The 27232-nt window shown below is 53.0% G+C and overlaps 1 protein-coding gene across 1 annotated transcript in view; it reads left to right on the top strand.

Annotated features, from left to right (window-relative positions):
• The first annotated feature begins 900 nt into the window (after window positions 1-900).
• Window positions 901-27232, top strand: part of PLXNA2 (plexin A2) — a 216648-nt gene continuing 190316 nt past the window's right edge. Inside the window, exons 1-2 of the mRNA XM_079937942.1 lie at window positions 901-1029; window positions 25965-27232. Of these exons, the coding sequence (XP_079794068.1) occupies window positions 26045-27232 (1188 nt within the window). The 5' untranslated portion in view covers window positions 901-1029; window positions 25965-26044. The remainder of the gene's footprint in view (window positions 1030-25964) is intronic.

The raw sequence follows: 27232 nt of genomic DNA, 5'->3' as shown, positions 1-27232 counted from the left end.
GCACCGGGGGTTCAGCCGGCCGGGCTCTTCAGGCCTCCACCCAAATCCCCAGGCCCCAGCAGGATTTGCGTTGCCCCCTTTGCCACTTAAGGTGGCGGGTGGGTCCGGGCTGAGCCGCGCACAGGGAGGCAGCGGAGCGGCCTCCCGATGCCCAACCTGATTCTCCTTTGTTGACAGCTGGCGGAGGAGGAAGACCGGGCGGGCGGGGGAGGGGGCAGGGGGCTGGCTGCGGCGCGCTGTGCCAGTGGCGGGCGCGGCCCCAGCCCGGGCGGGAGCGGCCGGCAGGGAGGGGGTTAACGCGCGCGGCCTCTATGATAATGAGCTGCATGGTAATATAGGGAGGCCGGCTCTCAGGGCTCCGCCGCCGCCACCACCGCGGGAGCCGGAGCTGCCGGGCGGAGCGTCCGCGCCAGACTGGAGCGGGAGGGCGGCTGAGCGCAGTTGCTGGGAATTTTTCAGCCGAGAGGGCAGGCGATCCAGAGAGAGACCCCGCAAGCTCGGGAGCGGTGTGGAGCGCGGGCGCCGGAGCGAGCGAAGCGAACCTCGAAATAGATCTGGAGAGCCAGGTTCCCGGAGGAAATGGGACTGTGAATGAACCCGGGAGCAAGAAGGGAAGGAAGCGCCGCGATTGCTGATGTCAGAGGAGCCCGGAAAGTCGCGCTGGAAAAATCTGAAGACAGCCGGGGCTCTGCCGCTTCCCAAGGAGAGACACCGCCAGCCACCCACCCCACGCCCCCTCGGCGCCTCCCGGTTCCCCCAGCGAGCCGGCGTCAGAGCCCGGCAGGGCTGTTACGGGGCGGCGGAGGACGGAGCGGCGCGCGGACAGGAGACCGAGGGGCCACTTCAGGAATACAGATAAGTGGCTGGGGGCTTGACGTGGATTTTAATGAATCTGGACTCCATGTGGATTTGGTCGTTCCCGTGATCGCGAGCTGCTGGCAGCGAGAGGGGCAGCGCGCCGGCCTCGGCAGCCGGCGGCCGAAGCGGCCGGATCGGGGACGGAAGGACAGACCGACGTCTCCGAGCTGGGTAAGCGGCGCCCTCCGCCCCGTCCCCCGAAGCGCGCTCGCCCCGCCGCGGCTCCCCCCGCGCCCTCCTCCGCGGCGTCCCGGCCCCGAACGCCTGGGCTCGGCTGCGGCCGGCGAGTCCCCGCGCGGGGTCGGCCACTTTCGCGGGCCGGAGCGCGGCGCGCGCGCGTGTGCCGGCTGACTCCCTGCCGCCGCCTCCAGCCCAGGCTTCCCCGCCGGAGCCCCGCTTCCCCGCTGGGCTGCTGGCGGGCGGCGCTCCACGGCGCGCTTCCACCGCGCACCTGCCTACAAGCTGAGGCTCGGGGAGCGCGGGGGCGGCGGGACTGTCCCGAGAGCTGCAGCCCAAAGCGGCCCTCTGAGGCACTGCACCGGCAGGAGGGCCTGGGCCACTGTGGCCGGCGCTCAATTTGGGGACGTTCACTCTGGTGCCGGAGTCCCTGGAGGCCGCTGGCTGATCCTTCGGAGCAGGGGACTTGGGAATCAAAGAGGAATGCCTCATATGCGCGGCTTCCAGAGGCTCAGGGAACGACACCAAGGCACCGAATGGGATAAGTGCCCCATGCCCCCTTCTGTGCGCCCTCGTGGTGAAGCACCCATAAGCACGATCCCCTGGTCTGAGCCTCAGGAGAGGGTTGGGTGTTGAAGGACGAGCTTATCCAGGGTCCGAGAGGCTCCTTATAAGCCCTTTTAGAATATTTTCTTTCTTGGGCTTCTTCTTGCCCCAACCCACAAGTGATGTAGGGATCTTAGAAAATTCTGGCCCTTTTTATCCATCCCACAGGTAGTCTCTGTAAATATGTTAATCATGGTCTTGATGGCCAAAGAGAGAAAGTCATCCGGAAACTGCCATCCCAGTTCCCTGACGAATGTCCACCTGTTTGGCATGACCTTTGCCCTAGAAGGAGCTACCTACTCAAACTCAGCTCGGAGGGATAGAGATACTGGGGGAGGTGGAAGTAAAAGACTTGGGGTTCAAAGTCAGTTGTCTCTAGAAATGAGAGCCCCATGAAGTGGGCAATGGAAATATGATTAGGTCTCCTGTAGGGTTCTAAGATCCTAGGGTAACAGTGGCAATCCTAGTAGTGGCTATACAAGGGACATAAGACAGGACCAGCTTGAGGCAGTGGCTTGGGGACCCAGTAGCTTGGAGGAAACTACAGAAATTTGGGGAGCCATTCATCCCCTATCCATGAGCACAGTGGACGGGGTTCATGAGCATCAGATCAAGATGAGTATCTGGGCTGGGCAGGGCTGGACGTCCTGGGAGCTGGGAGTCAGATTCAGTTCCCCCGCACACCAGTCCCCACACAATAGCAGGCTCCTGTCCTTCTGGGCTTCTTTCCCAGACCTTGAAACTTCACTCTCCCCTCTGGGCAGGTTTTGGATTCTGGGGCCTTCAACAGAGCGTCAGAGCCCAGGGAAGAGATAGCCCTGGCTGGAGGAATTCAGCTATTCCTAACTGAAACGGACAACTTTTGTGCAGACACCCCAGAACACTCCAGGAGCTGCTAGCAGCCCTCTCTCCTCTGACCTCCTGGCAAGAGGAGAGAAGAATTCATTAATTTCCCCCTCCCCTCATCTAGCACCTTTTGAATTAATTACCTATGATCTCCCCTCCTTGGCCTGCAGGTGGGGTGGGGGGTCAGGTGGGAAGGTAGGGAACCAGGGAAACTGAGAGCAATCTGTCAAGATACCCTAGCGAGGTTGTTTTGCTTTTCCCTTCTTCCACCTGACATCTCCGCTTACGCCCAACCCTTCCTCATCCCGGAACCTGCCCTCACTGCCAGCATTACCTGAAAGAGTGGTTCCCCTCAGCCCTCTAGCCAACCCTCTTCAGGGACCCGCTGATAAAGAAAGGGCAGTGCAGACTGCCCTCTCCGCTCCCTCACTGTCCCAACAAATTGCATTAGGATGGGCCAAATTGGCTTGCAAAGCAGTTAAATGGAAATGACGTTTGGAGCGCTTGTGCAGTGGATATGCTGCTGCAGAGCAGCAGGGTGCGAGGCGGTGGAGCACAGGCAGGTCCCCTCTGCCCAGGACCACGAGTCTGCCAAGGGGTTTCCACTTGGCCCTTCTCTTTGACAGGATGTAAGGACCAGGACCGGGGTCCCTCATAGCCTGGAGCAGGCCAGAGGGGACCTGGTTGGCCTCTCAGCCCCAGTCTAAATGAGTAAATGGTGGTGTCCCATGTCCATCACCCCAAAGCAACCGTGTCATTACAAGGTTGGTAGCCCTGCTTTCACAGCTGCCCTGAATACCTACCCCTGTCCCCAAAGCACCAGGGAACATTCCCTCTCCAACCTTTTGATCATCCAAAGCTGCAGGTGTGATGGAGGTAAAAGTTCACCATCTGTTGTAGTGGAGTCTGTGCTTAACATGAGGTTAAAGAGAAACCCTTCGAAGAACAGCTACTTCTCTACCAGGCCCCTTTCCCATTTCCAAATACTTCTGGTGATTTTGTTCATCTGTATTTCATGGGCATGTTACAAGGAAACACACAAGCAGGATGGGAAACCAGTGACACAGTTAAATACACAAGGCAGCAGCTGGCAGCAGCCTAAACTCACCTGTTCAGGTATCATGAAATATTTATGGCTCTGGAGTTGTCACTGTTTGGGGGTTTTATACTCTCTATCCTGCCTCCTTTGCTATGGCTGCCTCTCCAAGATAAGGGGTTTGGTGCGGGAGGGGCGGGGGGGCAGACGATTTCCATCTCCAGCAGCGACCCCCCCCCCCAGCTGTCTCCCTGCATTGCCACACAGCTGTCTCCATACACACAGACTGGGACCCAATATACTCTGTCCATCATGGCACAGCGAGAGGCGAGGAACTCCAAGCCAAGCCCCCACCCCACTCCCGTTCTGCTCATAAAGAGACCGTAGCATTGTGTTACTACAGTCTGTTAACTACGGATAAGTCAGGATTGTCCACAGGGAAAGTGGCAGAAGCAGGCTTTGAGGTGCCGTAGTTTTACAGCCTGTGCACACACCCCTCCCCCCAGCACTGCCACCCTCACCCAGGGCCAGTCTGTTATCAATTCATTATAAGTGAATATTTCTCCCCTTCACAGATGCTCTGTTCCAACAATAGTGAATGGAACTGATTCCCTTATGGGAAACAGTGTTTTTCACTTAGTTACAAAGATTTCATGCCTGATTAGAGTAAATGAGGGCTGGGGGTGTGTCCCCTCCTTGTCTGGTCATTTCTAAAGGTGAGCCCTGTGGAGACAGAGAAAGGCAGTTCTTCCCGGGGAGGGGACGGGCTGTGTGTGTCAAACAGCTGGTCCTAAGGGCCAGGAGGCATGCATGGTAAGAACAGGACACCCCCTTTCTCCCTGCCTTAGCCCTCAGGCTCTCCAGGGCCCTGTTCCTGGCCTTTGGGCATATGGAACCCCTACTGTTCCATCTGGGATTCAAGGGCAGAAATAGAGGCGAGAAAGTTCTTTGTTGGGGAGCAGTGTCCCTACAGGGCAAGTGTAAAGGGAGAGGAGGGAAGGGATGGGGGAGAGAGGAAAGAAAAGGCCCCAGCAGTGCACAGGCTGCTGCTCCCACAGTTGGTTAACCATTAACCCCTGCCCTGGCCTGGCCCTGTCTCCTGCTTGCGTGGAAGGATACTCTCAGAAACCCAGAGGAGCAGCGAGTGATCCCCATGCCCACCTCTCCCTGCCACAGGACATTCGCCATGTCTCCCCTCTCCCCTTCGGCCCCCAGCTCAGTCCTGGCCCCCACTCCCCCTTTTCTCTCCCTCTCCCCTGGCACCGGCATCCTCCTCCCAAACCCTGCCAGCTGTCCCTTCACCCAGGCTTTGCCAGTTGTTTGCCTGACAGCATGCACGTCCCACGGGGAGACAGGCAGACTAGGGAGGAGAGTGGATGGACGGGCTGAGCTGGGCTCACACAGGACTCCAGAGCCAGAGCTCTGAGCTCAGCTTATAGACTGCTTCAAACCTATACATCACCGCACGAGGCCCAAGTTTGCTTGGGGGATGGAGGCGAGGAGGGGCTTTTGGCCAAAGTTCCCTCTTCTCCGGGAATGCCTGATTTCCGCGAGGGTCCCTGCCTTGGCCCTCTGAGATAGGCCATTTTCTCTCCAAGGCCTTGTCAAAGCATTTCCAGCTCCTCCGACCTGGAGCCCTGAACTTCGGGAAAAAAAAAAAAAAACCAGCAGACGGACCAGAGATGCGGACCAAGATACAGGAGCGAAGGCATACGTGGCAAGACCCAAGTCAAGATGCAGAAAGTCACAGATAGGCGGAGAGAGGCAAGGTGACAGAAAAGGAAGATAAAGGCGGAAAGGCTGACAGTGTAAATGTGGCGAGAAGAGCTGAGAACAGACATGGAAGCAAGTGGGAAGGAACAGTCCAGGCCTGAGGGGCTCTTCTGGTCTTCCCAGGCCCTAAGGGGAGGCTCCTCTGGGCTGCATTGGGAAGCTGAAGTAGCAGGTTATCTCCACTAGAGGGGACTCGTGAAAACCAGGCTTGGCCCTAAACTGGCTTTTGTGCTTATTTGGGTTTTTTTTTTTTTTTTAAGAAGAAAAAAATAGTTAAGATATATTAGAAACTCCCAGCTGTCGCTACGCAGAGACCACAACTGGTAGGGTCCTTTCGCCGGTGGGACCTCTGGGCCCGTCTGGTTGCAGGGGAGCGGGAAAGGCGCCTGCAGCATTAGGAGGTGCGGTCCAGCATGGTGAGCAGCTCAGGGAGAGGCCTGCGTGGCAGGCAGGATGCACCTGGGGGTGGGAGACAGGAGGGGGCAGGCATTCTCAAGAAGTCCTGGCCCGCCGGCTGGCCTGGCCTGCCAGGAGGCTCTTGCCTTTCTTTATCAGCAGTAGAAGTTTTGGCGCATCCCCAAGGTACCTTCATAGGCCTTCCCTTCTCCCAGCTCCCTAAATGCGAATTTGCAAAACACTCTCAGGTGGTGGCAAAAGTTCTCCTGAGGAGACATTTTAAAAGAGACCTTTCAGGAACTGAACGCATGTCAACGCTGTATCACTGATTTAATCTTCGTCTTCATACTCTCTGTGGGAGCCTTTCTCTGAATTATAATTCCCCCTTTCATTTCAGCAGAGGACAATATGGAGAGAACAGAGTCCAGAGGTTTTTCTCATCTGAGGAGATAATAACTGTCTAACAGGGGAAGGGAAAAATCTTGAAGCTTGGGGATGGGCAGTGGGCCAGAAAGGAGCATCTCTTCAGATCTGATATTTAATCATGGCTTCCCTTTGGCTCAAATTTACCTGAGGTCAAAGCGGGAGGGGAGGGAGGAGAGAGCAAAGAAAAAAGAAAAACAAGATAAATGTATCATATTATGAAAGTCTAATCCTGCTTTTCCTTGGCTAAAATTACTTTCGGTATGAGAGATAAAGTGGAGTTGCCCTTGCAAAGTTCAACGTGTCTTTGAGAAGGAAGAGGCGGAGGAATCCTGGGGCTCAGAGTGACTAGCCGATGAATGAACCCCTCTCCTCTGTGACCCCCCAGCACAATTTCTCTCTGAAGCTTTGAGAGTGAAGATGGAGGCCCTGACTAAGGCACCTCCACTGCTTCTCTGCGCTGTCTGGGGAGCTAAACTTTTAGTATTTTTGTATCTACAAGCTTCCCTTCCCACCTTAGTGTCTTGTTTGGGTATGGAGGGATAGAAAAAAGAGGTGTCGAGCAGCTAAACAACTCCTCCGAGTTTAATCTTCATACGTGAATTGTTGCGCTTGTACTGAAAACAGGAATTGCTATCCATTGGGGTTTAATCAAGTAGAAATCCATCACTTATGCAGTGCTAGGAACGTGTAACACTTGGTACCAGGATGAAAAGGTAACAGATCCTACCTTTAAGACCCTTAAGAGCATCCTGGGGGGAGGGAGTATTACGTAAGCCATGTACCTTCACAGAAGTTTAATGTAAGGCAGAATGGAGTTAACAGTATGTCGGGAGTGTCAGAGGAAGTGGAGCTCCGGGAAGCTTTTGCTCTAGTCAACGGAAGGTGTAGGTTTCCAGGAGAGAGGCTCGGGTGTCTGAGAACTTCATAGCTCCCTGTCAAGAATGACTGTCTAACGCTCTCCCATATTCCTCACCCTCTCAGAAGTACCCCTATTTTTTTTTCCTCATCCTCCTCCACGGATTTCAAAATGACACCACTGTAGTTGTTTTCTATTAGTCAACATCCTAGAGCAAGATCTCCATGTAGCACCCTCCCAAGGGGTTTTCACCGTGTATTCTATGTAAATTGCATCCCTTTCCGGTCCCCTGGAGCTGGCCGCATGGACGCCACTGTGCTTCATCAGGAAACGTTATTACTCATCTGTATTCACATTGAAGTGTCTGGAAACCTGCCGTTAGTGCACCACATTTATCTGAAGGAACCCATTAAAGGGAACAAACCTGAGAGAGAAAAAATATTTGGCTTTTCCTCCTCACCATGGCTGAGCAGGAGAACGCCCTCCACGAGCCACCCCAAATTAAATTTGGGGCGGGGGAGACCTGGCACTGGGGTGGACAGAACCAGGATGCATGCTTGGGCTTAAAGAGGCCTTTGAAACCTTTGAAAGTCTGTGCTTTTTAAGAAGTATGAGTGTGTGTGTGTGTGTGTGTGTGTGTGTGTGTGTGTGTGTGTATTTCTGAAGAGAAGGAGTTTGTGATCCGCCCCCCGCAAATGTAAAGAACCACTAGACTCTAGTCTCCAGGGCCTTTTCCTAGCCTCAGTTTCTGCTTTCTGTTCTGGTGGTAGAATGAGGGCTTTGGGTGAGGAACTGTAACCCCAGTGCCTTCCCCATGTCCCCAAGTGGTAGATGACTGACTCTTAGAGTAGACAAGAGAAATCCAGGGACAAAATGGCTCAGAATGTCAGGGAACCCAGGTGTCATAATTGCTCTGCAAATATGGACAGGTCATGGCACTTTTCTGAGCAGGAGGCAGGGCAGAGGACTCCTCCCTGTAAGGGATGGAGGGTGGAAGGTTCAGGAGGAGAGGAAGAGGTGGGTGAGAAAGCCCTGCCTGCCCTGTAGAGGCAGGAGGACCAGCGGGCAGACAGAAGGGACAAGAGGGGATGTTGCCGCTTTGAAGTGGTTTCCTGCTTCATAAAAGCGAAAGGCCTCAGCTGGGCTGGGTAAATATTACGTTGGCCTCTGACCTCCCACCTCCCCAGATTGTTCCCCCAGCTTCCCATTTTTTTCTCCTGAGCTACAAACATACCTGAGGGAGAAGAGCCTGTTCTCTGAACTTGGGTGTTCTCAGCGGGAGCCCTGGCCAAAACCAGACAGGAGGACAAGGCTCCTCCCCTGTGCCCAGACCTGAGAGCCTTGTGGGTCAGCCAGCGCTGCCAGGTCTGGGTCCCTGCTCCACGCTGGTGGGTGGTGATGTTTTCCAGGAGAGAGGCGGTCAGTCCCCTGACAAGACTAGCCCTCTACCCTCACTTCAGCGGCCCAGACCTTGCTGGCAAGTCCCTTGATTCTCTGTGAAATTAAAACTGACACCACTAGGGTTTTTTCTGCTAGGCAAACACCCCCTGAAGTTTATCCGGAAATTAACAAAATTCAAGTCTAATGCCCCCCTCCGAGTGACCCCCCAGGGTGTGAAGCCCTTCAGGTTCTGGGCCCAAGAACCCAGCTGTGAGAGACTTAGAGAAAACCATCTGAGCCACTTGTGAAGCTGGGAAGTCACGCCCGGCACCCTCCCGCAGGAGGCTTAGTCCAGCCAGGAGGGGTCAGAACAGATGGTCAGGAAGAGTCTGGCGTCAGGTTAAGGTCCTAATGCATGGGAACAAAGGGCCTTCCTTCACACTTGTAGCTCTTCCCTCTTCCTAAAAGCTTTCTCACCTGTTGAACAGTGTTCACCCTCCATTTGCTCCTGGGCCCGGGAAGGAGATAAGAGGGAGACAGAAGACACTCAGGGAGAACTGCTGCCTGCCCCGCACCAGCACCTCAGTTTCTTCATCTGTACAATGGGAATGAATGCTTTCCGTGACTCCCCAAGCGCCCTCAGTTGCCCTTGTTTCTGAAGCCGTGCATGGGAAGATAGTGTTTGGGCATTTGGAAAAATGACAATTGTTGCAAATGTGTAAAATTATTCTAAAATTTAGAGCAGGAGTACAGCCAAGCTAGGGGTGTTTTTCTCCTCTCTCTCTCTCTGTCTCTGAATTTGTTTGGAATTTTCTGAGAAAAAATAAGATTTTTATTTAAAGAAAATCTGTGTGCTAAAGGTTTTGATATGTAAAAATAGATGAAGGGCTAAAGATTCAGTGAAGACTGGAAACTGAGAGGAAAACCAATGGTGATCCTGGCACTGGGGCCACATGCATGGTTTGGGGTTAGCACTAACCAGTGGGGCTGGAGTTTGAATTCTGAATTTGCTACCCTTGGGGCTTTGATGCCTTCAAGTCTAAGAGGAGAGATGAATGATACTGTCACAGAACTGGTAAGCTGGCATTTTTCTGGGAGTCAGCCTCCCATGGCAGGGCAAGGGGCGGAGCTGACGGACCCCTAGCTGCCTGCCTGCAAACAAGCTTACATCTCTCTGCAGAGAGAGCTCCTAGGAGTATGGATATGAATGGGATGGACACAGCATGAAAAGCATCAGCAGGAACTGGGGCCAGAGCCCCAGCTGGACCCTGGAGCTCAGGGATTAGATCCTTGGCCAGCGCTGACCCCTGGGCAGAACATAGCAAGATGTCTGGGGAGAAGCATCAGCTATCTTGTGCTAGCCCAAGAAACTCCCCCAGGCCTTCCCTGCTGCAGCACAGAGCCTTGCCCTTGTTGGAAGCACAGAGCATGGGAAGGGGGCAATGAGAGGAGGGGAGCCCTGTGCCTTAGACAGCACTGTCCAAGAGCCAGCGGTGGAAAATGAGTGTGACAAGATGCCTTGAGTTTCTTTTCTAGAATATTATGAAGAAAACAGTTTGAATTACAAAAGAACGGGTGTTATATGTAGAATACTTGAGAAATGTTTCTGAGGATTTGATAACAGCTTTACCCAGCCCCACATCATAGATGCGGCAGCCGAGTCCAGCCTGGGAGAGTAGACTGCCCTGCGTCACACAGTGAGTGGCCAGTCATGGTGTCCACCTGTGAGGAGGTCTGTTTGCCCCGGCCTGGCCCAGCACACTCTCTCCACGTGCCCATGTGGCCACCTTCTCTTTCCATTCTCTCATTCCCCAACCCTGTGCTCAGCGCCGTCCCCATCTCTCTCCCTTGGGTTTGAGCGGGCGTCCCCAAGAAGTGACCTCTCCCCTGCTCTGCCAGTCCGCCGGCCCTAGGACACCCCCATCCCTCTCTGTGGCGCTGGGCAGTGTGTAGAAAGGCCCCCCTGCCTTAAGTAGCTCCAGCCAGCTTTCCTCCATCCACCGCAGGCCTTGCTCTTTTCAGAGTCAATGGCCCTGGCAAAGCCCAGCCACCCCTCCCTCCCCAGAGGCAGCGTGGGTACTGCTTGTGTGGCGGTCTCTATAGGCTCTGCATTCACAAGTTGAAGAGGGTGAGACAATGACCCGAGCAGCCGCCTGCAGACTGTGCTGGCTGGGAGGCTGCCAGAGCGGGAGGTGGGAGCCTGGGCCGGCCAGGGTTTGCCTACCACGCACCTGCGAGCTTTCTCAGGCAGCCGTGGCTGACCCAGAGGAGATGCGAGGCGGAATTGGGATCCAGAGGACCTGGTCCAGGCCACCTGATTGGCTTCTACCACAAGCCCCCAGCCTCCTTGGCCAAGGTTTCCGCCAGCTGTGTAGTCACTACAGGCCTGGAGGAAATAGCAGGGCCCTGGCTCCTGAGGGCCATTTGTGGCCTGAGGACAGGAAGAGGCAGGACACTTGTCCAGGTAGAGACAAAGAGGCCGCTTCACCAGGAGCCTGCCCAGGCAGAAGAAAGGTACTGTTCATTACTTGCAAGGAGATTGGCGTTGGCATAACATGATTTACTTTGCACACATGTTTGTTGAATATCTACTATGTGGCAAGTATTATGGGAGGGAGGCCAGTAGCTATCGTGGCTCTTGAGAACCTTCCAGTGTGGCAAGGGGAAAAGGGGATACACACCAATAATGGTCATGCAAGTTAAGTGTTGCAGGAGCCCAGGAGAGAGAGATGAACCAGAGCCATGCAACCCAGAAGGGGCCGTCTAGGGAGGGAATGGGCTCTACATCATTTGGGGAATTCAAGCAGAGACTGGAAGATGATGACCAGGTCTCAAGAAGGGATTCCCGTGTGGAAGGTATAAGAGGGATGGCTGAGGTCCCCACCCACGTCCCAGTCCTCTAACCTTGAGTCTTTCTTTTTGCTGCTCAGTGAATTCAGTGGAGGAAAAGGCTCTTTTGAGAAGTGAGGATGAGTGTCAGGTCCGTGAGAATGACCCACAGCTGCAGGCCTAAATTCCACAGTAAACAGAGCTGGTTCTCACACCTTCATCCCCGTGACTCCCCTCGGAGCGGGGTGCCAGGAAGGCTGGGCTGGGATAAGCCCTGGCCTCCCCTGGAGCCAGAATTGTCCTAATCGTGTTAAAATGAGCTCTCGGTCTACAAGCAGGGGCAGACCCGCGTGCGCTGAGACTTGGTCAGCTCTCTGCCTGCAAAGCTCTAACTTCTAATCATTGTCATAAACAGGACGGAAGCAGCTGCTCACTCCAGTCTATTATCAGCTTGGTTGGAGACAGAGAAATTTAAATGGCAGTGAGATGCTTAGCAGAGCAACGAAAAGTCGGTGTTAAAAATAAAGAAAGCGAGACAGCTTGTTTCATCGAAATAGAAGGGTTATTAAACAGCCCTAAATTAATCAGTGATCTGCCAGGGTTGGGAATCAGAGCGCCGCAGAGCCAGGGTAGAGAGCTGGGAGAAGATGGGGGACAGCAAGTTAGAGGCAGGTAGGAGCTGCCTGCGATCTCAGGCCAAGCTGCAGGGATTGTGGAAGCAAGGTCTTCAGAAGGGGAGTCGGCAAATAGTTTTCTGCGCCACTGATAAGAGCAGGTTGGGTGGGGAGGGGATGTTGGTAGGCCAGCCTCTCCCCCTACAAAGCCCTGCTTCTGATTTCTTTCCATCTGCCACCACCCATGCCAGCCCTTGGGCCATCTCCAGTCCTCAGCTCCTCCCCAGGGCTGGGCAGGAGCTAAGTGGCATTCGGTGGAGGGCCACAAGCTCCCAGCCTGTCTTCTTCCTCTCTCGCAGCGTGTCCCCAGGAACTCAAGCCAGAGTTGAGCTCCTTGCACTGCACTCCCGTTCTGAAAGAGTGGGGACAGTATATCCCAAGTATGGCCAGAGCCTGGCTTGCCTGCAGGGAGGCTGATCTCTGGAGTCAGGGGTCTGTCCTTGGTGATATCACTTGGACTCCAGCCAGAAGGGCAGCAGGGAGACAGGTGTAACTCCAGGAGCCCCAAGTCCAAGGCCCACTTCCACATCAGGTACCTTCTCCAAAATATTTCACCTCAGGTCTACCTAAGTCTCACCGGTGAAGTGGTGATGCTGACCTGTTCTCTCTCTCACAGGCTTGCATATGGGGATACATTAATGGGATAACATACATGAAATTCTTAGTCAACTATAAGATCGCTGCACAAATGCTAGTTTATACTACAGCGGAGTCCCTTGGAGACTCAGGACAAAACATCAAAAAGACTTCCCAGAGGGCGTGACAGAGGTCTGGGGGAATCGGACTTGCTGGTACCTGGGCGGAGCCACGGGAGGGGAGACCGGCCAAGCACGTCCCTGAGCACTTGTGCTCCCGCCAGGCTGGGCAGCAAGTTGGATCTTGAATCAATCACTCCAGGAGCATTTTCTCTGCTCTTTGACCTCAACATTCTTTCTCCTCCCGCCTCCCAGCCTCCTGCTTCCCTCCTGGCTGTTTACCCTTTTCCAGGCTCCTCTCTCACACCCCATTCATCATAGGGGGCCAGATCCTCACTCGAAAAGTCTCTCATCTCCCGCCCAGGTGGCCGCACGCTACATTGGTCTGCGTCTCCCCCTCTCCCCCCCAGCACATTCTTCTCCTGGGGTCAGCTTCCCCGATAATTGTGCCCTCCGCTTCTCCCGCAAGGGCCTGAAAAGTCTCTTCTTGCCTCCCTGCTCACCCAGGTGCTAAGGGTCCTTCAGGCTGATGCACTACATTTTGGCACAGACAAGCCCCATAAGTGGACACACCTCTGCCCAGAGTGCCCGCCGCCCCAAAGTCTCCATGTGTCTCTCTTAACCAGCGCCACCCGCAGTTCCCTTGCTCCGTTGAGTGTGTGCGAGTGTGAATGCGCCTGTTACTTAAGAGAGGCTGCTTGACAGCTCAGGATCTTTTCTGCAAAAGCTCAGAGTCTCAGACAAAGAGAGAAAAATAATAGAAACTGAAGGTGGGAAGGTACAGGGTGGGGACACAGCCTGCTTAAGAAGCTTCCTTATAAAAAGGAGTTACAGCTTTTTATTCGAAGGGAGGCTGTTGATTCAGAAAAACCCCAGAAAGGGACTTCCGTGGTGGTGCAGTGGTTAAGAATCTGCCTGCCAGTGCAGGGGACACAGGTTCAATCCCTGGTCTGGGAAGATCCCACGTGCCATGGAGCAACTAAGCCCGTGCACCACAGCTACAGAGCCTGCGCTCTAGAGCCCATGAGCCACAACTACAGAGCCCACGTGCCACAACTACGGAAGCCCACGCACCTAGAGCCCATGCTCCACAACAAGAGAAGCCACCGCAATGAGAAGCCCGCGCACCACAACCAAGAGTAGCCCCCACTCGCCGCAACTAGAGAAAGCCCACGTGCAGCATTGAAGACCCAACGCAACCAAAAAATTAATTAATTAATTAATTAAAAAGAAAAGCCCCAGAAAGAAGGAGAGGTAGGGAAGATAGCAGAGAGGAATTTCATCTGACGTGCTGACCAAACCCAGAGGAAGAGCCCCCCAAAATGTGGAGCTCAGCCCGTACGAACAGTTCTCAGCATCTCCTCGTCCTACGGGCCAGCTTTTCTCTCTTCTCCTTTCCTTCCTCTTTCCTTCCAGGGGCACCTGGATAAATCACCCAGAGTGGCAGAAGTGGCCTTAAATCACTCTCAGGGCCCTGAGAGGAGGGGGTGTGCCCTGGGTAGCATGGGGCCCCGGGGGACTGGAGGAATGGCTGCTTGGAACCAGCAGCACCCAGTTTCTCCCCAAAAGCCTGGGTCTGGGGAGCTGGGAGCTGGGTCCCCAAGCTCCATGCACAAGAACCACCCCGTCACCTGGCTGACGCCACCATCCAGGGCAGACACTGTTGCCAAGGAGATGATGCCCTTGTACAGTGTTTCTCCAAAAACAGAAATAAGAGTAACTGGTGTTTATTCAAAACTGTGGCATTTACAAAACACTTTCACATCTCTTTTCTCATCAGTTCTCACCACAACCCTGTGCGGTGGCCTTTTACAGTTGAGGAAACTAAGACTCCAAAAGGTTAAATAACATGTTCAAGGTCAGGGAACTAGTAAGTGGTAGAGCAAGACTTGCGCCCAGGTCTGCCTCCGAAGCCTCTGCATCCGCTGCCCGGCAACATGTGTCACAGCGATTTGACCTCCTCATAGGACAGCCCTGCTCCGAAACCTTCCTGGAGGGATCTCACCCCACCCACTCTGCTTTTGATCACTTTATGTTGTCCATTTATGATTACGTGCTTTTCATGTGATCGATGATAGCGTATGCTTCACGGCTTCTTGCCAAGACATTTCCTGCACCAACCCTGTTTGCATGGGGCATTCTTCAAAGGAGAGCTGGCATCTCCTCACTCTTCTCCATCCTTCTCCCCACCTTATCCACCTAGCCAATGACATTTGCTCTTCACCCAGTGGGCTCAAGACGAACAACACAGCCAGGATCCTTCCCAAATGGTTCACTCCCTTCTTCACTACCTCCCAAAGATCAGTTATGACAAATCATTGAGCCAAGTGTATTTCAGCCATGGCTTAGAGCAGCCTAGCAGGTGAGAAAAACATATGAGCATCCCCCCTTCCCTCTCCCCTGCTCTCCATGATTCAGACTGAGTGCAGTACTGAGTAAAAGGCATCATGCTACCCCTGTACAGGATGCCAAAGATGCCCTCAAAGAGCCTCTACTGCAATGGGAAGATAGGATAGTCACATGAAAAAGAGAGCCTACACTACCATGCAATCAATGTGTGCTAGAAATAGCAACTTTTGACTTTGGAGGAAAGACAGGGGTTGGGGACAGGGAGCGCCTAGAGGCTTCCTGAGGTTTTGAAGAATGGACAGGGTTTAGACAGGCAAAGAAGAAAGTGGAGATGGGCATTCCAGGGAGAGGGGACCACGGAGATAAAACCGTGTGAGGTGTTTCGGGGACTCGGCAAATGAACCAGTTTGTTAGGAGTGGGGTCACCCGGGAAGAGGTAGGAAGGGAGGCCAGAGAAAGACAGAAGAGCCAGCTTGGGAGGACTTGAACTTGGGCACTGATCAGTCCCGAGTCTGTCTGGGCAACAGCAGGGAGCCAAGGAAGGTGTTTTCTAGGTGGATACCATACTTTGGCCCTATACCTGGCAAAGTTAGTCAAAGGTAGTCCTCTGACACACAGGAAATGAAGCAGTACGAGGCACACCTTGCAGGAAATCTGTGGCTGCATCTTAGAGGCCAATGGCCTTCACTGGGGCCCATCACAGTGGCAGACCTGGATGGTGACTGTGACTGTCTTACATGCACATTTTCAGGGAGGCAACGCCAGGCTTGCTAGTAAAGAGGACCACTCTTTTGAACTTGGGGGAATCCCAACTTCTGGAAACAGCGTTAAAAAATGCACCTTGACCTGGCACTAATGGCTGCTCTCCCTGACGCAAGGACAAGGCAGCAGCAATGGGGAGTGCCCCTTGTCCCTAGAGCCTTTCAGTGGCTGCCATGGGGCAGAAAGCATGAGGGTCTGCAAGAGAAACAGGAAGTGCTCTCACCTGGGGACTGCTGGGGGCTGTTAAAATTCTTCTTCAAGAGGAGAAAGATAGGACAGCTTCCTGGAAAGTAAGTGGCGTTTAGGGCCATTCCACAGCCTGAGAGCTGGGATAAATGTCTAGGGCTTTGTTTTTTTACTCCCCCCTCCTTTTTCTTCCTCCCCCTTCCCCCCCACTGGTGAGAATTGGAGCTGTGTCACTATTCTTTGAAAACATTGCAGTTAATGACAGCATAATATGCCGTTATTTGGAGTAACTGTAATTTATTTAACCCCTTAGTTGGGTACTTTCTACCCTGTTTCCTGCTCTCCTGCCCCATTTCTATCTCAAAGTCCTTAGCTCTTCCTTGTACAGTAAGCATTGGGTGAGAAGGCAGGAGAGATACTTCCAGGCTCCTCGGAAAGATCATGTGGAATTCCCCTGAAAGGTGACTGCCAGCCAGCAAACCTCTTGCCACAAAACACCCATGGACTCCACCTTGTAATGGATAACTCAGCCCTGGCCACCTCCATCCTCAGCCCTGCTTCTTTACCAAAATAAAATGGGAGCCTCAAGTCTTGACTTTAAAGTAGAGTACTTGCCAAGTCTTACTTAAAGTTCTCATGAGTCTTCCCAGATTAGGGGCAAGAGGGTTTGGTTGAAAAATAAATTCTAAATATCTAGGTGATGTGGAAGAGTGGGGAAAGCATGGGTGTCAGAAAGTTCTGCTTCCTAGCAGAATGATGCTAGTTACTCAACCTCCCTGAGATTCCATTTTTTCATCTGTGAAATGGGGAGAATAATACCCATCTTGCGGAATAATCACAAAATTACCCGTTGCGTATGCAAAGAATCTAGCAGTGTACCATATAGCAGGTGGTTAATAATTAATAATAATGATAGCTGCTCCTTTTTATTATTTTTGTCGTGGAACACAAATGGAAATTGCTATCATTATGCTATTCGTGACCCTTCTGGTATGAGGAGTTCTAACGTAAATTTGGACTTGATTTAGCAATGCTAGATCCCCACTTTTATTCCTTTGCCAGACTTTGGAAGGAGCCTGAAAACTCCCCTTCCTGTCCTTTAATCCCATAATGCCTACCAGCAGAGCAACCCCATCACGAGGATGGTATGCGTATGGTCTGGCTACAGTCAAGGGACAAGTGGGGTCACCTTTCTAGGGGCCCCATAGTGCAGAGGGCAGGCGCGCCCCCAGTGCCCACAGCTTGGAGCCTCAGAGCCCTGCTAAGTCGCAGAAATTCTTTCTGCCCCAGGGGTGAGGTAGTCATGGCAAGGCTGGGCTGCACCATCCCCTAGAGGGGGTTGAAGAGGGCAGAGCCCACGGAAGGAGGAGGGAGGAGGGGGGGCAGGCCGGCAGCTGCTTGAAATTGATTGCTCTTGTAGTTTAGTTTATACCATGGGCCCTCTCCGCGCTGCCCGGGTGGCGACCTTTAGATAATAAAGGGAATTCTGGGAGATTTCTGACAGGCCCGTGACATATGGGGCAGGTCTGCAGGGTCAGGCGGTGTATCTCCCTGCTCCCGGCCCCAGGGTAATGAATCTTGTTTTGACTTGGCCAAGCCAACCCAGCCAGCACCCCAGAAAGGAGCCCAGCCCCTCCCCCTGCAACCCTTCAAATAAGCGCCTGTCTTTGGAACCCTTCATAATTCAGGGAGACAACTCCAAACTTTTATAGCCTGTGAGAGGAGAAGACAAACACTGGATGTTTTGCTAAGGCCCTGGGAGAGCTGGTGTGGTTTCCAGGGCTTGAGCAGAGCCCACTGGGAGACCTGGGGAAAAAAAGCTACCAGAAAACCCTCCCTGATGTGAAGAGGCAGTGGTCCCTGGACAGGCCAGAGAAGGAGCTGGGGTGGGAATGGAGGGCGATGGCTCCCTGGGAGTCACAGAATATCCCCTGTGTCCTTGGGGTCTGGCAGGTGACACATGGACTCTTCTGGGCAGCAGGAGGAGGGGGCAGGGAGGCAAAATGGATAGGAACTCTGCAGGCCAAGCACGAGAGGTGAGAGGCTGGCAAAACCCAGTTCTAGTCCCACCGGGGCCAGAGCTGGGAGAGGCAGAACAAGTGCATTCTCGGGGCCACTGTGTTTAGCTGGGTGAAAGGGGAAGCATGTTTTGCTGCCTTTGGTTCTCACAGAGATGTTGAGAGATCTACATCTCGAAGTGTGTTGGCCCTGTGATGGCTTCTACCCAACCCCTCGCCACAAACACCCGTTTCTTTCAAGGAACAATTCCCAAGCCAAGATGGTGGAATGCATCACTCCTCCCAGCTACATTAGTTTGCTAGGGCTGCTGTCACCAAGTACCACCAACTGGGTGGCTTAAACACCAGGAGTTAATTGCCTCACAGTCTGGAGGCCAGAAGTCCAGGTGTGGTTCCTTCTCATGGTTGTGAGGGAAGGGTCTGTCCCAGGCCTCTCTCCTTAGCTTGCAGATGGCCGTCTTCTCCTTGTGTCTCTTCACATGTCTTCCCTCCATGCCTATCTGTCTCTGTGTCCAAATGTCCCCTTTTTATAAAGACACTGGTACTTTTGGGTTAGGGCCCACCCTAATTATCTCATATTAATTTAATTACCTCTATAAAGACCCTGTCTCCAAATACAGCCATGCTCTGAGGTTGCAGGGCTTAAGGCTTCAACATATGAATTTGGAGGGTGCATGAGAGCGGGAGTGCCTTGCCCACCGTGCCATCTGAGACACAGAGACCCCATCTCTGTCATGCACTCATGTGGGATGCAAGGGCCTTGCTTCCACCATCTGCCTGAGCAGAAAGCCACACACAGTGGCTTGGTCAGCAGCCCTCTCACCGCCTGGAATATGAGTTCTTCCCTTACTGCTGATCAATGTTAGGGCCTCCCCAAATTTCCTTCACTTAGTCCTTGGTTATTGGAGATTAGATCTGATTTATCCACCTGTGGGAAAAAAAATTGCATGGAAGGACAAGCAGGGAATCTCCCTTCTCATGGTGAGGGAAGTGACTGGGTAGCTGTTGTTACCAAAAGTTGCCTGGACATACCGTGGGGGGATGCGGGAGGGGTGGGGAGCATTGTATCGTCTATTGCACTTTCTCAGGAAAGATGCCAAGAGGCCATGTAGGCAGAGGCCCATTTTCCTTCTCTTTCGCCCCTCACCTCCCTTCCATCTCGCTCTGGGGCGAGGTGTAGCCACTTAGCTTCGCATAACAGCACTGAGTCTGGGGGAAAAAATGACATTCGATTAATGAAACAAACGCAGCTGGTATAGCAGTGACATCTAAATTGTTCCTTTGGTCCCGTTATTTTCTGTAGGAAATTCTCCCTCTGCCCACCTCCCCCTCCTCTTTTCCCTTTAAATCGCGTGCATAAAATACGCTAATAACAATCTTGGTGTCTGTGCCTGAGTGACAGCTGAAATAAGAAAAAGACTAATCGTACCTCCTGCAGCCCTGTCACATGGAGATTAAACGAGTCTCTCTCCCACCCCCTGCCTCCCCACCACCACCTCTCTCTCCCAATCTCTCACCTCTCTCTGGTCTCTTCTCAGTGAGCATCATGGGCATTTGAATAATATATTATAGACGCCATCAGGGTGACAGTGGGGGAAAAAATCAGCTCAAACCCATGATTACTCCTTCCATCTAATAATTATTTAAATACCAGATAACTCCTTTCACTCTAATTGAGGCCTTCCAGCTGTCGGTGTTACCCGCGGCCTCTGCGCTTGCCCTGGCATTCACCTTGTGCTACTCAACGTGCCTGGACTACCTCTGAGGTCGCTGTTCGACAGAGTGACACTTGGAATGTTCATGTACAACCCCAAAGATGACACTATGACGGGTCCTTCAAGATCGTTCCATCCACAGGGGATGAGCCAGGGCCCCAGCCTTGTGCATTTAGACATTTTATCCTCATAGACTTTAATTCATAGAAATCCTATACCAAAGGCAGCCTCTTTGGGTCACTGGGACCAATCCCCTGCTTCTCAGTAAACATATTCCTCAACAGCTGTCAGGAAAATTCAATGTCAGAAAATTCCATAATCTCCTTGGCAGGATGCCCCAGGGATCCTCTCTAGATAGGATGTCCCCCTGGATATCTCACTCTAGTCCCTTCGGCTGCATTTCTAAGTCTTTGAGAAAAAGAAAGTGCCTGTGCTTGGATAACATCTGACCTGTCTATGGGGTTGTCTACAACCCAGAGGCATATGGTACAGGACACCTTAGCCCCCAAGTCACAGTATAGGTGCCATTCTTGTGTGTGACAACTGCCTGGACCTGCCTGGCCTGGAGGAGGTCATCCCCCCAACACAGAAGGGAGCCATTCTGGTGTCCCTTTCACTCCCCTGCCCCTTAATCCGCTCATCCTTGAGTCTGCCCTGCACACCACCTCCCTGTCCAGGCCCAGTCCCAGGCTCACTTCTGCCCATCAGGGGGCCACCACGATCAAAAGGCACCTTCTTTCCCCAAAACAGGGCACCCTCGAGGCAGAACATAACTGACTCCCTGGACTCTTTTGCCTACAGCAGAGGAAGCAATGGACCTTTGGTCACAAGGTCTAGGTTCTGATGGAAGCCTGTCCCTGAGTCATGTTGGGTCACCTTGGACAATCTGTTTTCTTTCCATAGGCCTCAGTTTCTTCATTTAAAAAAAAAAGAAGTGGACTGGAGTAATTTTACAGTCTGCTTCAGTGCTGGTCTTGAATTCCTGCTTTAAAGGTGCCACTAATTAGAAGGGAAAGCTGGGGGAGAAGATGGACCTTTCCCTGCCCTGGGAGAGGGAAGAGGTTGGGGTGAAGCCCAGGAACAGGTGCTAACTCCTCTGACTTCACAGCGCTCATTTTTTGTTTGTTTGTTTAATTGAAGTATAGTTGATTTACAATATTGTGTTAATTTCAGGTGTATGGCAAAGAGATTCAGTTTTATATATATATATATATATATATATATATATATATACTTTTTCAGATTCCTTTCCATTATAGGTTATTACAAGATATTGAATATTGTCCCCTGTGTTTTACAGTAAATCCTATTTTATATATATTAGTACTGTGTATCTGTTAATCCCATACTCCTAATTTGTCCTTCTTCCCCTCCCTTTTCCCTTTAGTAACCATAAATGTGTTTTCTATGTCTGTGAGTATGTGTCTGTTTTGTATATGGATTGATTTATTTTTTAGATTCCACATATAAGTGATATCATGTACTATTTGTCTTTCTCTGTCTGACTTACTTCACTTAGTGTGATATTCCCTAGGTCCACCCACATTGCTGCAAGTGGCAATATTTCATTCTTCTTTATGGCTGAGTAATATTCCATTGTATATATATACCACATCTTCTTTATCCATTCATCTGTTGACGGACACTTGGGTTGCTTCCATGTCTTGGCTATTGTAAATAGTACACAGCCCTCATTCTCATACTTACCATTTGGATCCTGGCTATGTGAGCCACCTAGTAGGTGCGGTTGTATTAATAGGCATGTTTTACTGTTATTGTTATGAAAACTGTCACAGCCAAAATGGTGCTGGTGATGACAGTGCAGGTGGTGGTGATAATGATGGTGACAGTGATGATAGAATGATGGAGGATACTGATGATGGAAGAGCTACAGATGGGTCCAAGAGTGGGAGCTCTACCATCATGAACTTTTACTCAGTTTAGCAAAATTGTATCCTGATCCTAACTCCTCTTCCTACCTCCTCCTCCTTCCTTTTGCAATAAAGGAGGCCAAGTAAGCATAGAGGCATATTCCCCCAGATCTCCTAAAAAAGGCCACAGGGCGGGTCACAGGGAGGAAAGACTCTGGCACTGAGCTGAGCTGGAAATGCCTAATTGTCGTTTCTTCCCTGCTCTGCCCCTGTTGCCTACAGCAGCTGATCAGGAAGGTATTAGATGCCTTCACTAGCTGTCACCAACACCTGCCTCCTGAATCCTGATCGGGGAGATGGTGTCACCAGGCCCTCCAAATAAAATATTTAGTGACACTTGCTTCCCAAAGAGGAAAGCGTGGCCTCTTCTTGGCATCAGGAATGCTTTGCGTGCTTCTCTGATAGGGCGAGCATCCCGGGGCAGCACGTCCTGGTTGGAGACTTGGGGTGGGGGAGAGGGAAACTGGTAGGAGGACAGCCACTTGGCAAGTCTGGCTCTTGAGAATGCACGTGACACAGTGACTTCATGAACTAGATGGAGAGAGGAGAAGGGACAGGAAGGAGGCATCGTTGAGAAAACCCCTGAGGTTGACACTAGCAGAAAACTGGGGTTAGGAGGAAATGCTAGGTCTACAGAGTCATAGGTGTGTGTTCACTGGCTTCTACAAAAGTCATTCTAAGACCGACCACGGAATGGGTGGAAATCAAGAGCTGGGAATATTGAGAAATAAATTATTACTGATAAAGGCTAATGTATCTTGAACACTTATAACAGACCAGGCATTGTTCTAAGTGCTTTATATGTATTAAAGGACTTCATCATAATAATCCTATGAGGTAGATGCTAGTGCTAATCTCATTATATATAAATAGTGAGATAGCATCAGAGAATGGCTAAGTACCCTGACCAAGTTGACACAGCTATTATTGCCTCTGAATCCAAGCATCTAAGTTCAGAGCTCATGAGTCTAACCATTACACCACATTGCCTCTCGTCAGAGGTTCAGAGGTGGGTGCCCTTCCCCCTTACTCCAAATTCAGACGGGAGGCTTGATCCTTGCCAGCTGGGCCCTGCTTTGGAAGAGCTACCTGATAGCATCAGCCTTGGCCTGGAAAGCCAGGGGCTCTCAACTTGCTGTTGAAGTCAGTTGTCTTTGTGAATTCCAAGGTGGAATGCAAGCCTCCTCTGCCACCCCTGCACTGCAAGAGACCACGTCTCCTCTTGACCCTGACGCACTAGTGCCTACTGCTCCCAAGTGGGTGATCTTTGAGTGCCATGGAATGAATCTGTGTGGCCGGTCACCAGGAGCAGTCTGTCCCAGGGTAGATGCTGATTGAGGGGTGAGAGGAGAATAGCCCAATTATTGGTCTGTTGAGAACTCTGAACTTCACCAGCCTTACCCAGTAGGACAAAAGAACCTCAGCTGCCATTGCAGTCATAGACTCTGGAAGCTGAAGCAGACAAGTCTCAAGGTATCATTTTGTCTGAATGAAGAAATCTTAAGAACTGGTTAATTCTAACATCCTTGATGTTAAGATCAAGAAATAGGCTCAGGTCGATGCTAGACCGGTCTAAAGCTATACAACTCATGGGTGACACAGGCAGGATATGAATCCGGGGCTCGCCGAGTCCCTCACTCTTCCTCCTGCCCCATGACTGCATACCTTCTAGCCACCAGGCCAATTTTGCCATTCATACTTGAACTCTCAGGATCCTGTACCTCCGCCGGGCTCCCTGCAGGCTGCAGAGAGGCTGTGTTGGGACCTGTGCAGTAGTGTGCTAGAGACGATCACCTTGGATCTATCCCCCTTCCTCTGACTCATGCTTCCCAGTCTGTGCCCCTTCACTGGGCCAGGGAGGGGGATCAGAGGTCTGCCCACAGCGTTCATTCCCCTGGAAAGGAAGAATACGAGCAAAAAGAGAAGTCAGGAGGTCTGGCGGGATTCCTGAAGTGCAGTCTCCTGGGGAGGCTTCAGTGATAATAATAACTCCATAAGTTAAGCATTCACTGAGTGCCAGCTCCCATGCTAAGAGGTTTCCCCGCGTTATCTCATTTACTCTATGACAACTCGAGGGGCTGGTGCTGTAATTATCCCATCCTACCAGAAAAGGGGGATGAGACTGGACTTGCCCAAGGTCCCAAATTTCTTCCCCAATTCTGCCTAACAACAAAAGCCACTCACTGTTTATTCAAACTGTGTCTCTGGAGGATATCGGGCAGGGAGGTGAGATAGTTGATCTTAACCTCACAATCGTGTCCTTTGGTGTCACCTCTTCTACTGGGACCTTTTCCCTCCAGCCATGGGCTAAGCATGTATGTGCATGTACGTTCTGGGGGAGGTGGGGTGCACTGCCCACAAACTCGATGCCAGGGTGTCTCACAGAGCACTGTCTAAAAGGCACAGCCCAAGCGCATCAGTGGTGATGATTAGAATCCTCACGGCTCCTCGGGGACACACAGCCCTCCACCTGTAGGCAAAGGAGCTCTCCTACCCAGAGACAGGGGCATGCACAGCCCGGCCTCCTGCCGTTCCCTGTCCAGCTGGAGAATGTGAGCATTCTGTTATTTCCTTTCCACGGCTCCTCTTGAGGAATTCACGTCCTGCTACTGGCCCCAGGACATAGCTAAAAATAACCTCCAAACCGAAAGCTCTGTCTGTCGGGAGGCTTTGCCGGTGAGCACGTGGGGCCGGAAGGGCTGTGTCAGAGTCTCTGAGGTCAGCCTGGGCCTCATGCCGCTGTCGCCTCCCTCTTTCCAAGGAAGCCCGGGACCTGATGAGTCACACCAGAACAACACCCCGGTGAGGCCCGGTTGGAGGAGAGCCGTCAGGTGGGGCCTCCCTCTGGCACCGTGATGGCTGTCAGGCATGGGAGGCACAGTTGAGGAGGACGAGGGAGAGTTTCTAAAGACACAGAGCGAAAGCCATGGGGATGCTGCCGATGGCATCTGTGTTAATTCCAGCCCAGTCTAGCCAGGTTGGGGGCGAAGGGACACAGGACTCTCCTAAGCCGCCTTGGAGCACATTCTTAATCCTTGGCTTGAGTGTTTCCACTCCTGCTGCCTCATTGCCCAGAGTTCTGTCTGGACTTGTCCGAGGAAGTTGTCAGACACTCCATCCAGCTGGAGAAAAGATCCCTCTGCTAGACAGCCTGCTGCCCACTGCTGCCGCCACTGCCACCGCTGTCCCTCCCTCTCCATAGAAGTCAGGAGCAGCGCTGGCAGAGTGATGGGACAGGCTCCGCTCTCTACCCTCTGCCTGGGAGTCTAGAGAAGCTCTCGCAGGAACACCACCTTGCCCCTCTGGGCAGCTTCCTTGGAATAAGGAGGAAAAGCTGTGCAGCCTGGGGCTTGGGAGGGCAGAGAGGGAGGAAAGAAGTCGGGGCAGGGGACTGATGAGGCTGGGGCAGGCAGCCTGAGGTCGGCCACACGGAGCCTTAAACAATCACAAGGCCCCGGCAGTGGCTACAGTGAGCCTGACCTTCAACTTGCCTCCCTTTGCTCCTCTCCACATCTCCCAAACCCGGAACCCTTGCCCAGGTGGCTGAGACTGGACTCAGCCAGCCAGTCCCCGTGATTAAGGAGGCCACCTCCCCCTGTGCTCCACCTGCAGAGAAGCAGAAGTGGAAGCAATTTCCCCAGGACCTGGCACCCCACTTACTGGGGAGGCAGTGGCTGATGCCCTCCTGTCCCAAAGAGGAGGGGTGGGGGGTTGTCCGCCCTTCTCCCTGGGGCTCTGCAGGCTCCTGAACAGCACCTGTGGGGATCCCAGTCCCACCTCACACTCTGAACGAGTTTTAACCGCTAATGATCAGGGATTCTTCTTTCTAGAGAGGACGAGGTCAAGGGGCAGCGAGAGGCACTGTGATTCAGGATGACCAGCTCTCCTCCTTCCCTACAGGGGACAGAGCATGAAAGAGGAAGGAAGCCAGCAGGGTGAGGGGCTGGAAGTCTGAAATAAGAAAGAATTTTATTTGTGATATCAGACTCGGAATAGCTGCCTGGGAGAGCCTGGGAGAGGACCTTGCTGACCAGCTTTCACAAAACAGGAGAGATTTCCACTGGACTGGGAGAGAACAGGAGGACAGACCCAGCGACTGGGTGGGGAAGTCCGGCTTTAGTTCCGACACCAGGATCAACTGGCTGGGTGAACTCAGCCGTTTAACCTCTCTGAGAGATAAAAACGATATCTGAAGAGGACAGAAATAGAGATGCTTTGTAAAGTTATTAAAAAAAAAATGCATTTTACAGCGTAAAGGCTGGAGACCAAAATAGATAATAGGATTCCCTGAACATCCCGAAGAGGGAGAAAGTATGTTAAAAATAGAAAAACTGAAATACAGAAGAAAGAGCCTCACAGAGCTAGTCGGCACTGGGACCTGGGTCAAGCAGTCCTGTTCACTCCTCCAGGGATTTATTTTCCATCTGACCCCTCTGCCTTGTGTTTTCCAGAACCATGTAAGGGCCAAGCCAGGAAGGCGGAGTACGCGAGCGCTCACAGGCTCTGTCTCCTGGTCCCCGCCCGGCTCAGAATGGAACAGAGGAGGCCCTGGCCGCGGGCTGCAGAGGTGGACGGCTGGCCTGTGGTCCTGCTCTCCGCCGTCTGCGTGCTGCTGGCACCCCCGGCGGCCGGCATGCCCCAGTTCAGCACCTTCCACTCCGAGAACCGGGACTGGACCTTCAACCACTTGACGGTGCACCGCGGGACGGGGGCAGTGTACGTGGGGGCCATCAACCGCGTGTACAAGCTGACGGGCAACCTGACCATCCAGGTGGCTCACAAGACGGGGCCGGAGGAGGACAACAAGTCCTGCTACCCGCCGCTCATCGTTCAGCCCTGCAGCGAGGTGCTCACGCTTACCAACAACGTCAACAAGCTGCTCATCATCGACTACTCCGAGAACCGGCTGCTGGCCTGCGGCAGCCTGTACCAAGGGGTCTGCAAGCTGCTGCGGCTGGACGACCTCTTCATCCTGGTGGAGCCGTCCCACAAGAAGGAGCACTACCTGTCCAGCGTCAACAAGACGGGGACGATGTACGGGGTGATCGTGCGCTCCGAGGGCGAGGACGGCAAGCTCTTCATCGGCACTGCTGTGGACGGCAAGCAGGACTATTTTCCCACCCTGTCCAGCCGCAAGCTGCCCCGCGACCCCGAGTCCTCCGCCATGCTCGACTACGAGCTCCACAGCGACTTCGTCTCCTCACTCATCAAGATCCCGTCCGACACCCTGGCCCTGGTCGCCCACTTTGACATCTTCTACATCTACGGCTTCGCCAGCGGGGGCTTCGTCTACTTCCTCACCGTCCAGCCTGAGACCCCCGAGGGCGTGGCCATCAACTCGGCCGGAGACCTCTTCTACACCTCGCGCATCGTGAGGCTTTGCAAGGACGACCCCAAGTTCCACTCCTACGTGTCCCTGCCCTTCGGCTGCACGCGGGCCGGGGTGGAATATCGCCTCCTGCAGGCTGCTTACCTCGCCAAGCCCGGGGACTCGCTGGCCCAGGCCTTCAACATCAGCGGCCAGGACGACGTGCTCTTCGCCATCTTCTCCAAAGGGCAGAAGCAGTATCACCACCCGCCGGATGACTCCGCCCTCTGTGCCTTCCCCATCCGGGCCATCAACTTGCAGATCAAAGAGCGCTTGCAGTCCTGCTACCAGGGCGAGGGCAACCTGGAGCTCAACTGGCTGCTGGGGAAGGACGTGCAGTGCACCAAGGCG

This window comes from Stenella coeruleoalba (assembly GCF_951394435.1).
Source record: "Stenella coeruleoalba genome assembly, chromosome: 1".
Taxonomy (NCBI): Eukaryota; Metazoa; Chordata; class Mammalia; order Artiodactyla; family Delphinidae; genus Stenella; species Stenella coeruleoalba.
Note: the sequence above shows the minus strand (reverse complement) of the source record. Positions and strands in the feature narration are given on the sequence as shown.